Source organism: Prunus mume, linkage group LG4 (assembly GCF_029339155.1).
Source record: "Prunus mume cultivar Tortuosa linkage group LG4, ASM2933915v1, whole genome shotgun sequence".
In the NCBI taxonomy this organism is placed as follows: Eukaryota; Viridiplantae; Streptophyta; class Magnoliopsida; order Rosales; family Rosaceae; genus Prunus; species Prunus mume.
The window spans coordinates 19,320,423-19,335,877 of NC_142701.1; the positions used below are offsets into that span (position 1 = coordinate 19,320,423).

The 15,455-nt window shown below is 42.3% G+C and overlaps 5 protein-coding genes, 1 non-coding gene and 1 pseudogene across 7 annotated transcripts; 3 read left to right on the forward strand and 4 right to left on the reverse strand.

Annotated features, from left to right (window-relative positions):
• Positions 1–106: 106 nt before the first annotated feature.
• LOC103330040 (pentatricopeptide repeat-containing protein At2g20540 pseudogene) lies at positions 107–2,641 on the forward strand (annotated as a pseudogene). The gene has a single exon (XR_016126019.1). The product of XR_016126019.1 is annotated as a pentatricopeptide repeat-containing protein At2g20540 pseudogene (transcript).
• On the reverse strand, positions 2,281–4,922 carry LOC103330041 (uncharacterized). Its single transcript, XM_008232580.3, is given in 3 exon segments — positions 2,281–2,664; positions 3,499–4,428; positions 4,431–4,922. Coding segments are annotated over 3 exon segments (1,452 nt in total). The 5' UTR covers positions 4,860–4,922; the 3' UTR covers positions 2,281–2,571.
• Positions 4,923–5,455: 533 nt separating this feature from the next.
• LOC103330042 (uncharacterized protein At5g39570) lies at positions 5,456–6,248 on the reverse strand. Its single transcript, XM_008232581.3, is given in 6 exon segments — positions 5,456–5,660; positions 5,855–5,949; positions 5,952–6,023; positions 6,026–6,148; positions 6,151–6,190; positions 6,193–6,248. Coding segments are annotated over 6 exon segments (453 nt in total). The 5' UTR covers positions 6,244–6,248; the 3' UTR covers positions 5,456–5,588.
• Positions 6,249–7,218: 970 nt separating this feature from the next.
• Positions 7,219–10,161, forward strand: PME31 (pectin methylesterase 31). Its single transcript, XM_008232583.2, has 6 exons — positions 7,219–7,598; positions 7,683–7,787; positions 8,500–8,577; positions 8,806–8,993; positions 9,094–9,267; positions 9,729–10,161. Exons 1-6 carry the CDS (start codon positions 7,356–7,358, stop codon positions 9,889–9,891), a joined length of 951 nt encoding a protein of 316 aa, XP_008230805.1. The 5' UTR covers positions 7,219–7,355; the 3' UTR covers positions 9,892–10,161.
• Positions 10,162–11,084: 923 nt separating this feature from the next.
• LOC103330044 (uncharacterized) lies at positions 11,085–12,595 on the forward strand. The gene is made up of 5 exons (XM_008232584.2): positions 11,085–11,385; positions 11,477–11,560; positions 11,685–11,834; positions 11,955–12,149; positions 12,271–12,595. The coding sequence occupies exons 1-5, from the start codon at positions 11,152–11,154 to the stop codon at positions 12,364–12,366; spliced, it is 759 nt and encodes a 252-aa protein (XP_008230806.2). The 5' UTR covers positions 11,085–11,151; the 3' UTR covers positions 12,367–12,595.
• A 178-nt stretch (positions 12,596–12,773) lies between these two features.
• On the reverse strand, positions 12,774–12,846 carry TRNAA-UGC (transfer RNA alanine (anticodon UGC)). The gene has a single exon. It is a non-coding gene; the product is annotated as a tRNA-Ala (tRNA).
• A 411-nt stretch (positions 12,847–13,257) lies between these two features.
• On the reverse strand, positions 13,258–15,392 carry LOC103330045 (Pentatricopeptide repeat (PPR) superfamily protein). The gene has a single exon (XM_089050654.1). The coding sequence runs from the start codon at positions 15,390–15,392 to the stop codon at positions 13,353–13,355; it is 2,040 nt and encodes a 679-aa protein (XP_088906780.1). The 3' UTR covers positions 13,258–13,352.
• Between the last annotated feature and the right edge of the window lie 63 nt (positions 15,393–15,455).

Consider the following 15,455-nt stretch of genomic DNA (forward strand, 5'->3'; position numbering starts at 1 on the left):
ATATATATATATATAGAGAGAGAGAGAGAGAGAGAGAGAGGAGAAAATGATTTCATTTACCATAATTGATAAGCATGCAATGGTGGTGATGATAATTTCCACCAATAAAATGGATTGTAAGAATTTTTTTATGGAAACTATTAAAGAAAAGATCAGCTATATGATATAAATGAAAATGAAATATTAGTATTGAAAATTTGTAAATTCATTGAGGGGAAATAACAAGAGCGAGCCAAGAAGGGAAGAGAGAAGGGAAAAAAAAAAGGTACAGAGAGTTTAAAATACCGTTAAAAAGAGTGAGACCAATTGAGTCAGTGACCATAAACCTATGCTACAGCCAGAGCAACAACAATGGCAGGTAAGCCTGAGTTTCAGCCTGGGCTACATGGCCCAGAACTGCCTCTCCATGAGACACCTCAAGCAAATCCACGCCCGCTCAATCGTCACAAACCTACACCACCACGCCATCGTCTTCGCCAAGCTGTTCCGCTTCGCCGCTGTCTCCCCCTCCGGTGACTTAAACTACGCTCACCGCCTGTTCTGTCAAATGCCCCAACCAACCACTTTCTTGTACAATACCCTCATGCGGGGTTACGCTAAAAGTTCGTCGCCTTCGCAATCGGTTCTTCTGTTTAACCAGATGAGGCTAAACAGCCTCAGCCCAGATGAGTTTACCTTCACATTTTTGCTGAAATCGCGGTCAAGAATGAAAATTGATGTGCCTTCGATAATGGCGTCCGATGAGATTCATGGGGTCGTGTTAAAGTTTGGGTTTTGCTCACATTTGTTTGTACAGAACGCATTGATTCATATATACGGGGCGAGAGGGATACCGCTTGCGGCAAGGCGAGTTTTCGATGAGGCGGTGGCTCCAGATGTCGTTTCTTGGTCGGGTATGGTTAGTGCGCATGTGAGAGCGGGGGAATTGGACTTTGCACGGCAGGTGTTTGATGAGATGCCTGAGAGGGATGTGGTTTCTTGGACCGCTATGATTTCTGCCTATTCGCAAGCAAAGTATTCGAGGGAAGCGCTTGAGTTGTTTTGGGAGATGAATCGCGCGGGAGTGAGACCCGACGAGGTCACCATGGTGAGTGTGATCTCAGCTTGCACGGATTGGAAAGATGTGCAAACGGGGATATGCATCCACCAATATATTGATGAGAATGGGTTTGCATGGATGGTTTCACTTTGCAATGCTCTAATTGACATGTATGCAAAGTGTGGATGCATGGATCGAGCATGGCAAGTATTCAATAAGATGAACCAGAAGAGCTTGGTCACTTGGAATTCGATGATTTCAGCTTGTGCAAACCATGGCAATGCTGATGATGCATTCGGTTTGTTCGATAGTATGATTAGTGCCGGCTTTCCTCCAGACGGGGTCACGTTTCTAGCCCTTTTAGTTGCTTATACACACAAGGGATTGGTAGACGAAGGGCTCTGGCTATTTGATAGAATGCAAAAAGACTACAGAATCGAGGCACAAATTGAGCATTACGGGTGTGTGGTAGATATGTTTGGCAAGGCAGGGCGGTTGGAGGAAGCATACAATTTGATTAGCAGTATGCCAGTTCCAGGAAATGATGTCGTTTGGGGAACGCTCCTCACAGCGTGCAGAACTTACGGTGATGCTGATATGGGCGAGAGGGTTGTGAAGAGGCTGTTAGAGTTGAAGCCAGATGAAGGTGGCTACTATATTCTCCTTCGTGATATTTATCTTGCTGCTGGAAGGACTGCGGAAGCAAATGCTATGAGGCAAACCATGATGGTTAACGGTGCTAGTAAGACTCCTGGATGCAGTTGGGTGGGAGCATAAGGTTTAACATCAAATGCTCTGTCCGCCCTGATCGTCCTGCAGTTAACAGATCCTGTTTTTGATGTTCTCCTCAGAGATGAATCCAATCAGTCTTCCAATAAGTAGGGGCACATATTACCAGTTCTTGTTTTTTGGTGGTTATGGAGTCTAAGGAGCAATGACATGTGGTAAGAAAGAAGATGAAGGATATGCGTGGGACTAGATTAAATTAAGATGAGTTGCATTTACAATCAAATTTAATCGAAGTCATGACTGATTATCATACAAACCAACGTATACCAAATAATTTCAGTGCAGAGTTGAGCTGTTGGGGGCTAGAAACCGATTCTAATATATACACTCGTTGACTCCTAATTCTGAAAGTGACTTTATTTTTCAGGTTCCTCGTTATGAATGACATTGGCACACACGGCTCTAGAAACTGAAAATGTACAAACACATTGTACTAACATACACTAGAATGCTTTTCACACCATAATAACTCTTATTAAACACCATTTCCAGGCATATTCATCATCTGTTAAAATAAACGCATGTAACAAGACACTCCAATCCAGAAGTCTGGGTATTTATTTAGAAGCCACAAGTCAACACACAAACAGACACTCAACCTGAGATTTTAGTTTAGAGCTTAGGATACTCAAACATGCAACAGAGAATACCACTCAAAGGAAATACACGCCCAAACCCTTTATTTAGCATCAAAGTATGGCTATGGCGATGGCATGCATCCCCTTAAGGGACAAGGATTATGATCATTCATCGTCATAGCTCTTGCGGTGGTGGTGCTTGTGGTGACGTCGTTTTTTCTCCTCATCATCATCATCCTCATCCGAGTTGTCATTTCCCTGCCATATTCATTTGAGAGAATCAGATAAAATAAACAAAAATAACCAACAGGGTTCGAAAAACAGATACGTGTTCTACACTTTTAATCCACCTTCACCAGAGGCGCAGCTACTACACTACATGCATCTATTAGATTCCCTCACCAACAGCATTGAACTTACAACAGAGTAAACAGTTTTCACCAAGAATTTATCCAAATGATCCACAAGCCAAAGCATTAGGAGGAGGATATGGAAACATCATAGACCTAAAGTCACCTTCAGAGATTCGAGCTTGAAAAAAAAAGTTTGTGCCTTGAGAAGGATTAAAAATGTTTTCGGATTCAAATGGTGATAAAAACCAGAAAAACAAAACCAGGATGTGTATCTCCGGAAGATATATTTTGACTCATTATTGCAACTACAACCCCAAAAATTTTATGCACTAACTTATGATACTGTAATGAAGATGGACCACATGAATTGTTTAGAGCTAATCACATAAGCTCTGCTCTCATCTTATACTAAATGACTGCCAATGCAAATAGATCAATCCAAAAATGTTTTCCAACCAAAAATATAAACAGTTACTCAATGCATACGCAAAAGATGATTTCCATGATGCGTAATTCAAATTGATAAATTAGCTAAAGAGGATCATTATAATTTAAAAATACCATGATTTGTATGCATATAACGGCACACTGGAAATGGGGATACGTACATTATGAACATCATGCATGAAGATGGACAAGCAAACAAACAACAATCCACATGACTCAAACTTATATCATAGAGACGCCTAAATGTAAACACATAATTAGAAAAAGGAGTTTTAAAGCTCGAGGTTCTCACATATTTCTTGCGACTATAGCCCTCCTCACGAGAACCATACTTAGGACGCTCAGCTTCATCATCATCACCGCGCCTCTCATAACCACCAGGCCTGCGGTACTCCTGCTCCTCGCTCCTCCCATAACTGGGCTTCTCATACTCCGCGCTTTCCTCCCCCTCATAACTGGGCCTCCCATAGCTGGGCCTTGGTGGTGGCGGCTCATCGCCGTAGCCAGGCGTGCCGTAGCTGGGCCTTGGTGGTGGCGGCTCATCGCCGTAGCCAGGCGTGCCATAGCTGGGCCTCGGCGGCGGCTGCTCATCTCCGTAGCCAGGGCTCCCATAGCTGGGTCTTGGTGGGGGCGGCTCATCTCCGTAGCCAGGCCTTCCATAGCTGGGCCTCTCCTCGCTTTCTGGGGTCTCATAACTAGGCCTCCTCCGCGGCTCTTCGCCATAACCAGGTCTCTCAAACTCAGTCCTCCCATAACCCGAACTCTCATACTTGGGCCTCTCCTCACTTTCTGAGGTCTCATAACTGGGCCTCCCATAGCTTGGCTTTCTCGGCGGCTCATCTCCATAACCAGGCTCCTCGCCATAACTCGGCTTCCGATCATACCCAGACCCGAATCCAGCTTCCGGTGCTTCGAACTCAGGCTTTCGCCCATACCCAGATCCATGCTCAGATTCGGGAGCCTCGTACTCGGGCTTTCGCCCGTACCCAGATCCATACTCGGGTTCAGGCGTCTCGTACTCGGGCTTTCGACCGTACCCGGATCCATACTCGGGTTCAGGCGTCTCGTACTCGGGCTTTCGACCATACCCGGATCCATACTCGGGTTCAGGCGTCTCGTACTCTGGCTTTCGGCCATACCCAGATCCATACTCGGAACTGGGCTCATCGGACTCTGGTCTCCGTCGATACCCAGAACCGTATTCCGAACCGGGCTGTTCATACCCGGCTTCCGACCATACCCAGACCCATGGCCCGAATCGGGCCTCTCGGATCCATACTCGGGTCTATCCTCTCCGCCAGGCTGGAACCCATAAGCCGGTTGGGGCCTCCCTCCGTGCTCTCCCTCGGGATCGCCTCCACCTGGAGTGAACCCAATGGCGGGTCCCGGTCGGTGCGTGGGCCGGGCGTAGCTGCTGTACTCGTTGTCGAGAGCCTCTTCGTCATATGCAGAGGGCTCAGAGTACGATGAAAATTGGGGCCGCTCATAATCGAAATCATCGGACGGCGATGAATTAGGGTAGCAGGTCTCATCCGACGGCTCGAGAGCACGGCCGTAGGTCAGAAACAAATCGTATCCGCCACCGAACGGCGTCGGATCGTACTCGTCGAAGTCGTGAACTTCGTCATCGCCGGCAGCTGTGTAGTACGGCATCGTTTTGAGGTTTCTGTGATCTGAGAAATGTGACTGTCAAAAATGAGGAGGGAGCCTGGATCCCGGGTGATCTGTATTTATAAGTCGGTGAACATTTTCTCGTCATCGTGGGATTACCGCGTCATGTCGTTGCCTCTTGCCGAGTGACAGGTGGACAGTTTTTGTTGGACAGGTGGACAGATTGAAGTAAGCGCAACCCAAAGGTAGAGTTGGGCCTACCAAGCATCGGATCATTATCCGAATTAAAGTAATGGGCCATATCGTCATTTCAGGGGGGGCCTTGAAATGCTTTCGGCAGTAGTGGGCTATATTAATTTTTCTTTTTTCTTAATATTCACTGTAGGATAACATTTTGGAGTTGAATTGTGTAATTGTCTCTAAGAAAGGAAGAGGGGTTTGTTTCACTAGAAAAATATATATAACAAAGCCAAATGTGAACCATATATACATTAGTAACCTGGATTATGCAGGAAGGAATGATTAGGTAACTTGATAATTTATGGAAATTAAGCGTTAATCAAGAGATGATAATTAATTGGAATGAAAATCAATAACCGAATAAGAACAGGATGCTATGGCATACGCGGGTTAGGAAGTTAACCAAAATAGTGTCTTCACCTTTGAACTTAAATTCAATTTCACTCCCCACACATTATAATAGTTTAAAATATTATTTTGTCATAAAAAATAAAAGAAGAACAGAATGCTCCGGAGAATCATATACGTCGGTCACTGAATTGCTTGTTCGCTAGTGCAACATCCGGGCCACCAAGATGATCGAGTGCCTCCAGGCGAGGTAGCCTGCATGTGGAGGCAGGCAGGGGTACACAACTAAATTAAAATCACTACAACTTCATCGTCATATAAGTTAACCGACTAACAACAAACACATGCACGCATGCATATGCATATGCATATCTATTTTGACATTTACGTAAATATAACCCAATTAAATTTAGTGAAATGTAATTAATTATGATGAGCATGTTTCTTACGTATTTCTTGCGACCATATCCCCCTTCTCCTGCAGGAGTGGGCTCCTCATCATCATAAGAATCGCTTCTCCTCCCTTCGCCGCGGCCCGCCTCCGAATATTGTATTGATCTCCCTCTTGCGAAGGCCGGGCGTAGCTACTATACTCCTCTTTCACGGCCTCCTCGTCGACGCGGACGGCTCCTGGTACGATGAGAACTCGGCTGATCATAGTCCTCCTGGATCCTCTCCGAGGAGTGACTGAGCACGCCTTCTCGGATGGGGCCACAGGCGGCCGTAGGTAAGTGCCATATCGCACTACCCGCGTATGGCGCCGGATCATACTCCTCGAACACGTCGCACTGCCTTCGCTGGCGTCGTTCCCTGTGTAGTACGTGTAGTAGCGCGTCATTTTGAGGTTTTGATCAAATCCAAATGTGCTTAGGAGGAGATGAATGAATATATTAAGCATTAAATATTCCTTAATTCTCTAACTATATATGTGGCGGTTGACATTTTCTCATGCGAAAACAACGTCCGACCATAACTTCTTTGGGGGTACTCACACGTGGTAGGCCTTTTGACCAACATTTGGGATGAAAATTAGGTTAAAATAAAAAGGTGTACATCTAGCTATGTTGCTATTAGATTTTTATTTTTATTTTTTTGGAATAAAAGTTTAGGGGAAGAGGAGATTACCCCATTTCAGGGTCAGGCGTACCGAAGCCTATTTGAGGACTTATAGAGAGGGTCTTAGCCCTTTTTTTGGTTTTTACAAATTATCCACTAAGAGGGATTGTCGACAACGAAACTTGAATCTAGGTCTTGCTAGCGAAGAAAATGCTTCTTACCAACCCAACAAACCCTTGTTGGCTTATTAAATTTCTTTTTAATGTTGGAAGAGTCTAGTAAAAAAGACTTTATGGTAAATGAGTAGTTTTCGGGCTTAGGATCCTATCCTTATCAATTTTTTATTTTTGGGTAATGATTTCCTCACTATAATTTTATCCACTTACATTTCTTTTTTAGTTATAAAATGGAGTGTAAATGGATAAAATTGGAGTGAGGAAATCACTACTCTTATTATTTTTTTGTTACAAGACGGACGAACCCCAAAAGAAAAACCTAAGAATAATTTGGGCCGATACCTGAATTAAGACCCGAATAATTAGGTAATACATGAAAAATATGCAAACCGTACCCAAAGAAAAATTATGTCCAATAACAGCAAAAAAGATCAGCAACAACAAGGCCTTATTTGGGTTTCTTCAAACAATAGCCCATTAGAAAACGGGTTAGTGGGCTACAGTTTGACAAAAAAACTACACAAGATTCCAAGGCTAAAAGTTTAACATTATCTGGTTGAGTGAGTTTTCTGTCACTGTCGGTCCGTCTGGACCGTCTCTGCGTTTTATCTCAGCTATCGATTCCATCGCCACCTACATGCAAGTAAAGACAGTCTCCTCTGCTAGCTATTAAGCACTTCAAATTTCCCACTTTTAGAAAGTACCCAGATCAATAGAAATGGCGGCCTTTCTGCTAAGGGTGGCACAGGACGGCTCCGGCGACTACCGGACGGTGCAGGAAGCCATAGATGCCGTCCCTCTCTGCAACACGCGTCGCACTTTGATTCGTGTCTCTCCCGGCATCTACAGGCAGCCCGTGTACGTACCCAAGACGAAGAATCTCATCACTCTCGCTGGTCTGGCTCCTGAGCTCACTGTGCTCACCTGGAACAACACCGCCACCAAAATTGAGCACCACCAGGTGAGGTAGTGACCCTTTCACTTGGGTATGTGGACACGTGTCCAATGAGTATGTTTGCTGACTTTGTGGGTCGATTTTGTGTAGGCTTCTCGTGTGATTGGGACTGGGACTTTCGGGTGTGGGACAACTATTGTGGAAGGAGAGGACTTTATTGCCGAGAACATCACCTTTGAGAACTCTTCTCCTGAGGTAAAACTTTGTTTCAGTTCTTAGTTCCATTTCATTTGTTATTGTTCAAGACTGCATCTTTTGATTGCTTTTTCGATGTTAGTGTACTTCGGCATTTTGGTTTTCTGTATTTTGAAAATGTGAACCAGTGCAGTGGTAACTCGAAAGTTATCCAATTGGTTTTTTCTTATGATTGTTTTGGTTTGGTTCTGCTATATGGCGGGTTATGAATGTTGGAGTTACTAGTTCCTTTGGATTAAGCGAGTTTTGGAAGTTCTAGTTGGGACTGAAGAAAATATAAATGATACGATAGAAAGAAGGGAAAATATGGGAAGTTAGAAGATTTTTCATTTTTCATCTTGTTTGGATTTAGGGGAAAACGGGATTATTCATATCATACAACACAAAAATCGCATTCTCTATAAAAATTTATTAACTTTTGGAGAGAATATGGAAGTGCGGAAAAGAAGATCTAAAAGTCTCTCTGCTTATCTCCATACTGGGTCATCTAAGCAAGAGAAACTTTATAACTTTTCAATTTTTTGTCTCTTCTTTTCTCTATTTGTCTCAATCCAAATATACTTTGTCATTATAGAAATTGGGGAATGCTTAAACTTAGGCTGTGGGAAATGCGTAAACTTTATTTCCCCTTCTCTCCTTCATTTCACTCTTGGGAACTTGGTTTACTATCAACATTGTGTTTAAATTTTTCTTCTCTCTTTTTGTTTGGTAGGGTTCAGGCCAAGCTGTGGCGATTAGAGTAACAGCTGATCGATGTGCCTTCTATAATTGCAGGTTCCTTGGATGGCAGGTATACCCACTGTTCCCATTTAGTTACTTTGTAGATCATAGACTTCACGAGACATCTTTTACAACAAATTGATGCTGAATATCTGAATACTTCATCTTAGTTAATTCATATTTTTAAATTTCTTGGTGGGCACAAAATGTTATTGTTTTCTTTCACTGTGTAAAAACTAGCCATTTGATAAGTGAGAGTTATCAGTGTAATAAGTGGGTTCTTTTAATTTTGATACAGGATACCCTGTACTTGCATTATGGAAAGCAGTATCTGAAAGATTGCTATGTTGAGGGAAGTGTTGACTTCATTTTCGGCAATAGCACGGCTCTTCTGGAGAATTGTCATATCCATTGCAAGGGAGCTGGCTTCATAACTGCACAAAGCAGGAAATCTTCCCAGGAGACAACAGGATATGTATTCTTAAGGTATCACACTATCTTGTAAACGAAAATAGCGAAGGAAAAAAGAAAAGAAAAATAAGAGAAGTGCCTGGTCATTGATGAACAATTTGTTGAATTGTTGCAGATGTGTAATCACTGGAAATGGAGGGACTTCTTATGCATATCTGGGACGGCCATGGGGACCTTTTGGAAGAGTGGTCTTTGCGTATACATTTATGGATGGGTGCATCAGACATGTTGGCTGGAATAATTGGGGTAAAACAGAGAATGAAAGAAGCGCATGCTTTTATGAATACAGGTATACATGTTTGACTCATCTGTTAGTACTTTAACTCAAGAGTGCCTCCCTTTAAAAAAAATGTGTTATTATTTTTCAGAGTATGGTACGGGTATGAATACCGCCAAATATGCAATAGAAAATTCATGTAACTTAAGAACTTTTCACATTAGACTCCTATTGGTATGGACTAGAGTAATTTAGATGGTTAACCTGGGAGTACCTAAAAGCAAAGTTAAACAGAACTGAGAAGCGACATATGTTTGATGAAGCTCTTTTGGAACATTTTTTAGATTCAGTGTATAAGCTTTTCTTTTCTGGAAGATAATATTCTCTCAAGATTGTCACTTTGTTTACCTGATCTTGGATGTAAGAAGAACTTCTTGAAGTACTGATTATTATTTTGAAAGCTAAAATTTCTTTTGGACTGAGTGACTAGAAGCAGAATTTGATAAGCTTGTATTATCCAATCAAAATTGCAGGTGTTTTGGACCTGGGAGTTGCCCATCAAAACGGGTGACATGGGCTAGAGAACTGTTAGATGAGGAAGCAGTCCAGTTCCTCCAGCATGGTTTCATTGACCCAGATCCAGAAAGGCCATGGCTTGCTCAGAGGATGGCGCTAAGAATACCATATTCGGCATAGAAGTTCAAATTGAAACTGACATGAGGAAGACTCCCAAAAACTGGTAGTTTGAGTAATATTGAATGATATTAGGTGAATGAATAAGATACACATCATGGCTATTTCAAATCTTGCTTTGTCAAAGAAGAGGCATTGCCCGATACCTTTTAATGTATGAGCTTCCTAGCAGATGCAAGTGCATGTAAATGTATGTTAAAGAATTTCAGTTGTGATGGCTGATTGTCCAAGATAATATATATTATATATTATTACTATTATTACATTTGTAAACCCGTTTTCTTTTCAGCCTTGAGATAGAAAATGGCCCATTTCAGATTGGTTATGGGACATGAAAATTGTCTTGGTCCTCTTCATCAGTCACCGCCGCGTGCATAAAGTAGCAATTTAGCACTCATGCTATTGGAAAGATCACTTTTTGTCTTTGAATTGAACCGCTCTTTCTTGTTTTGATGAAAGTGAACCACCCTTCCATCAACCCCATCAAATGCATCATATGCCCCGTTTTGAGATGAATTTGCATGTCATGGAGATAACACTATTTTGCTATTCCAACCGATCACGTGCTGCCATGTGGAATAGTTATCACGTGTGGCGGAACATGATTAGTTGGGGATAATAAAATATCCCCATGATATACAAGTTTTTCTCCCGGTTGAGACTAAGGCCTCAGTTAATGCTGCTTCATATGCAAAAATTACCTTAAAAAACCATTTCATCGCTGTACATTTTGCATTTGAGGGTTAATGAGGCAGTGTTTTCAAACACTGAAAAGACACTGTTGCAGTAGCAAGCATAGGCTTCTAAAAATCCCATGTTTCCAAGACGAAACAAGCACGCACATGGTTGAGCTTAAAAACTGTGTTCATATCGTTCGAGTCGAGAATGCTGATGTCGACCACACATGCAGATGCAACTACATTTCGTTAATTACTTGCGTGTGGAGTTGAAAACGCTGAGTCGAAAATGCTGATGTCGAGCACACATGCAGATGCAACTACATTTCGTTAATTACTTGCGTGTGGAGTTGAAAACGCTGATTTTGAGCAAACAGTTGCACATGGTTAGGAAGTGTGCTTTGAGGTGCTGTAATTCTGATTTCTATTTCCGTTGCTCTATCAAATACTAGGGCCACCACCTATCACCATGGAACTAAATTGTTCATTTTTTTTATTTATATCTTTTTTCTCTTCTTAGCTACATAAAAGTTTGATATAAAGCTTAAGCTAGAGGAAAACTAGTTTGCAATATGATAAAGAGAAGATGGGAGAGGTTGCTGCTGCTGGTCTTTTTTCTGTATGGCATTGCCAACCCTTGCTCTGTCCTCATAGAGGCATGCGTGCCGGAGCAGAAAATTTGAAGGGTAAGCTGATGAAGAAGCAGGACAGGCTTTGCCATGTAAAGGCCTTGTTTAATCCAAGTCAGCCAAAGAAAAAGGAGCCTTTAACCTTCTACTTTAGACATACTATTGATGCCCCTCTCTATGAGTCCCCTAGGGTACTATTCATCTCTCTCTCTCCCCCTCTCTCTTACAGACTGAAGCTCTTGCATAATTCATAATTTGCTTGAATGCTACTTTAATTTGCAGGCTCCATTTTATCAATATTTGGAGGATGAGCAAAGGGTTTTTAAAACAATTTTTCAGGACGAGGAAAAAACTCAACTCAGTGAGGTGCCTAGTGCTCTCTTTTCTTGTTATTTTCCTGCATTTCTACACAAATTTGAACTTTTTCTCAATTCTTATCACCCTTAATCTGCTGGGGTTAGGTTTAAGGACGTATCATGTGATTATGCAGGAAGAGTGGAGAATGAAAATGCCAGCCATGCAAGTCTTGTTCTTGTCTATCTACCTTATACTATATGTCAAGTTAAGAATGAAATCGATGGGGAAAGACTACCCTTCTCATGTTCCTCAAGACATTTCCAGGGTTCTTGAGATTGACATTGTAAGTAAGCATACCATAATCCATTGGGAAAAAAAAAAATCAATAGGTAATTAATTTCATGTACTTGGGGAGATTTCCAAGGTCACATTTCTTTGTTTGTTTGTTTTTTTATTTTTCTAGACAAGATGGGAGCTCCTAGGCCCCTCAGAGTATGAGCCAGGTGATTTTAGCCTCACTATCAAAGGAGCCATATACTCTGAAAGACAAGGAGCACAAAGCTGGCTTAGAAACATATTTAATATCAACATAAGCTTCATTGTTTCACCTCTGCTTGCTTGGGTCCCGGATGATGTTATGCTAAACATTACAAAAACGGTTAGTTCTTCAAAACCCAAGTGTGTTAGACTATTTGATTTTCTCTTATAGATACCATACAAGCACAGTTAGAAAATAAGGGCAAGTATCTTTCTGGCAAATTAATGTTTTCTGCGAACAGCTTGTGAAGACGACGATGGACGATGTGAAAATAAATGCCAGGCTGCTAGCAGATTATGACAAATTCAAAACAGAGAAGCTCAAGAATGTGGCCTAATTAATCATGTGAGTAGTACTCATTGAAAAATCCAAGTACAAACATATGTTGAATTTTCGAATGTCTTGAAGAACGAAAAGAAAGAACTGCTGCAACTAATAAGTAAGGAGTAGTAGGACACATTGAAGGCACCACAAGACTGAGAGGTGGTTGTTCTTCATTCATTGTATTGTGAACCAACCATGGCCAAATTGTTTCCCATTTCCATCTTGATTGCCCTGTTTTCATACTCTGTTGTGTATCAATTGGGTTGCAAGTTCTAAGAAATTAGTAATGAGAAAGAAATAGGGACTGAAAAGTAAAGTCTAATGATTCTTCAAAATATGCCTAGGAAAAATGGGTATCTATTTACCCGTTTCACAACGTGATTGAAAATAAAAACAAACCAAAGGAAAAAGAAAAACAAGTGGAGATGCAGGGGATCGAACCCTGTACCTCCCGCATGCAAAGCGGGCGCTCTACCATTTGAGCTACATCCCCAACTTATTGAAAAGACGAAACATATCTCTATAAAAAGGACATTAAAAGAAAACCCACCATCCTAATATTCCAAGTAACCGTGCCTCTCGCATGCAAAGCGATCGCGGCCATTTGTTTCATCTATACCATGAAATAAGAATATGATTAATATATTTAGCAAATTGGGGATGTAGCTCAAATGGTAGAGCGCCCGCTTTGCATGCGGGAGGTACAGGGTTCGATGCATCTCTAGTTGTGTTCTGCCAGTTTCTCCAGTATGTAAACACACCCAAAAAGTTCTTTTTGATTTTTTAAATAGTGCTTGGGTTTTTTTATAAATACATGCTAGGATTGAGTTTATTTATAAATTTGTATTTAAAAAACGCCTTAATTAGCATTTTCACAAGCATAATGAACAAATAAGGAGAAGCGTAATGAATAAACGTCATAAAGTTCCATTCAATAGGACATCAAATAGGTCAAACAAATCTAATTAATCACCACTTGCATTATTTATGTACAACACATCACCAATAATCAGAGCAAGAACAAGAACCTTGCTTGAAACAATGAAATCGATTCCGATCCCTGATTACAATTTCTCGATTATAAACATGAGAAACTATTTTCATAGCAGAATGACAGTCTACACATATCCGCAGATTCTTGAAAATATAAAGAGTTGAGCCAGCTCTTGTGCTTATAAGTCCAAAACAGACTGCCAGCTTTTCACTGTGGCAGAACAACGCCTGCTCTATCTCCTCCAGCTTATCTGCATCATCATCTCTACTGTCAACGCCAGAGAAAACCTGAGAACCAGTATTTGGGACATAACCAGCCAATCTCAACCTTTGTATCATCTCATACAACTTCATGTAAATCTCCATCGTCTGCGGGTGTGACTTATCTCCGGCACTGAACTGATGAACTTGGCAACCCACATAAACTGAACTCATTCCAGGTACCTTTCTTATACCCCTGTTCTTAAGATCCTGCCTCAGTGAGTTAGCCTTGTCCTGCTTTCCACCTAAAGCGTACATGTTTGAAAGCAGGACATGATAATCTGTGTTGTGGGGGTGCATTCGAACCAGTTCTTGCAGAATGCGTTCGCCCAGCTTTAGCTTTCCGTGGACTTTGCAAGAACCAAGAAGGGAACCTAAAACAACCTCATTTGGAGGCATTGGCATTTTCTTAATCAAGACTTCAGCCTCTTCTAAATGACCAACCCTACCTAGAAGATCCACCATACAAGCGTAGTGTTCTATCTTAGGTGTTATACCGTATGATGCTTCAAGATTATCAAAGTAATGTCGACCCTGTTCAAGAAGGCCCGAGTGGCTGCAAGCACTCAACAAAGCGGTAAAGGTTATATCGTCTGGCTTGGCTTCTTTGAGCATTTGAGGAAACATATTCAGAACAAGTTTACCCCTTCCATGCATTGCCAACCCACTAAGCAAAGCATTCCAGGTCACTTCATTCCTTTGGTGCATGTGCTCGAAAACTTTCAACGCAGTGTCTACTCTACCACATTTTGCATACATGTCAACCACTGCTGTGCCAACCATGATATCAATCTCATTACCCACTGCCTTAACAGCATAGGCATGAACCCAACAGCCTGTCATCATATCTCCCGATTGCGCAGAAGCCGATAAAAATGAACAGAGGGTGACATAATTCAATCCCAAACCACAACCAAAAACCATTTCTTCAAGAAGAGAAAAGCCTTCACGGATAAGCCCAACACTCACATAACCAACAATCATAATCGTCCAAGCAACCTCATTCCTCTCAGGCATATTATCAAACACCATCCTCCCACTTCCCACACCTTCCAATTTAACCACACCATCCAAAATCACAGTCCACGACACGACGCTCCGCTCCCCCATCTCTTCAAACACCCGTCTCGCCATACCCAATAGGCCACACTTGACATACATATCCATGACCCCATTGCAAGCCTTGACACTAGAACCGAAACCCACCTTCATCACAAACCCATGCCCTTGCTCCCCAATCTCAACGTTGCCCAGCCGAGCACACGCATTGAACAAGCAAGCCATGGCCACGTCGTCCACCCTCACGTTCTCTCTTCTCATTTCGACAAACAAACGAAGCCCACTTTGGGGCATGCCGTGGCGGGAAAAGCAGCCCATCAGGACGGTCCAGTCCACAGCGTCTTTGTGCGAGTTGGGAATTTCGTCGAACAGCTTGCGGGCAGAGCATGCACTGCCATGGGCAGCGTAGAAGTGGAGGAGGGCATTGTGAAGGAATGAGTCTGGCACGGCGGCAACGCCGCCGGTGATAATGGCGGCGTGAAGCTTCTTGCCCATGTCGATAGAGCATTGGCGCGTGCATGCTCGAATAAGCGAACGGAGGTGGCGGTTGGGTAGTGATGCCAAGGCAGCGTTGGTTGGCCATCTCATAAGAGAGGCTGAAAAAGGCAGCTTAAGTCTGGACCTTTGGAGAAACAGAAGAGTAACAAAGACAAAACCAAAGGAATTGTTCAGTCGTTTACTTAAGTACAGATAAAGCCAATAACAACTATTTATTTTTTTTAACATGGGAGGATGGGATGCTTGAGATAAGCAAGTTGGTCAGGACGGTGAGGCCTGTCTCTTTGCACC

Coding starts and splice junctions, on each gene's coding strand:
- PME31 (XM_008232583.2), top strand. CDS start 7,356: ATGGCGGCCTTTCTGCTAAGGGTGGCACAGGACGGCTCCGGCGACTAC. Junction 7,788..8,499: donor TTGAGAACTCTTCTCCTGAG/GTAAAACTTTGT, acceptor TTTGTTTGGTAG/GGTTCAGGCCAAGCTGTGGC. Junction 9,268..9,728: donor GCATGCTTTTATGAATACAG/GTATACATGTTT, acceptor TCAAAATTGCAG/GTGTTTTGGACCTGGGAGTT.
- LOC103330044 (XM_008232584.2), top strand. CDS start 11,152: ATGGGAGAGGTTGCTGCTGCTGGTCTTTTTTCTGTATGGCATTGCCAA. Junction 11,835..11,954: donor GGGTTCTTGAGATTGACATT/GTAAGTAAGCAT, acceptor TTATTTTTCTAG/ACAAGATGGGAGCTCCTAGG. Junction 12,150..12,270: donor TGCTAAACATTACAAAAACG/GTTAGTTCTTCA, acceptor TTCTGCGAACAG/CTTGTGAAGACGACGATGGA.
- LOC103330045 (XM_089050654.1), bottom strand. CDS start 15,392: ATGTTAAAAAAAATAAATAGTTGTTATTGGCTTTATCTGTACTTAAGT.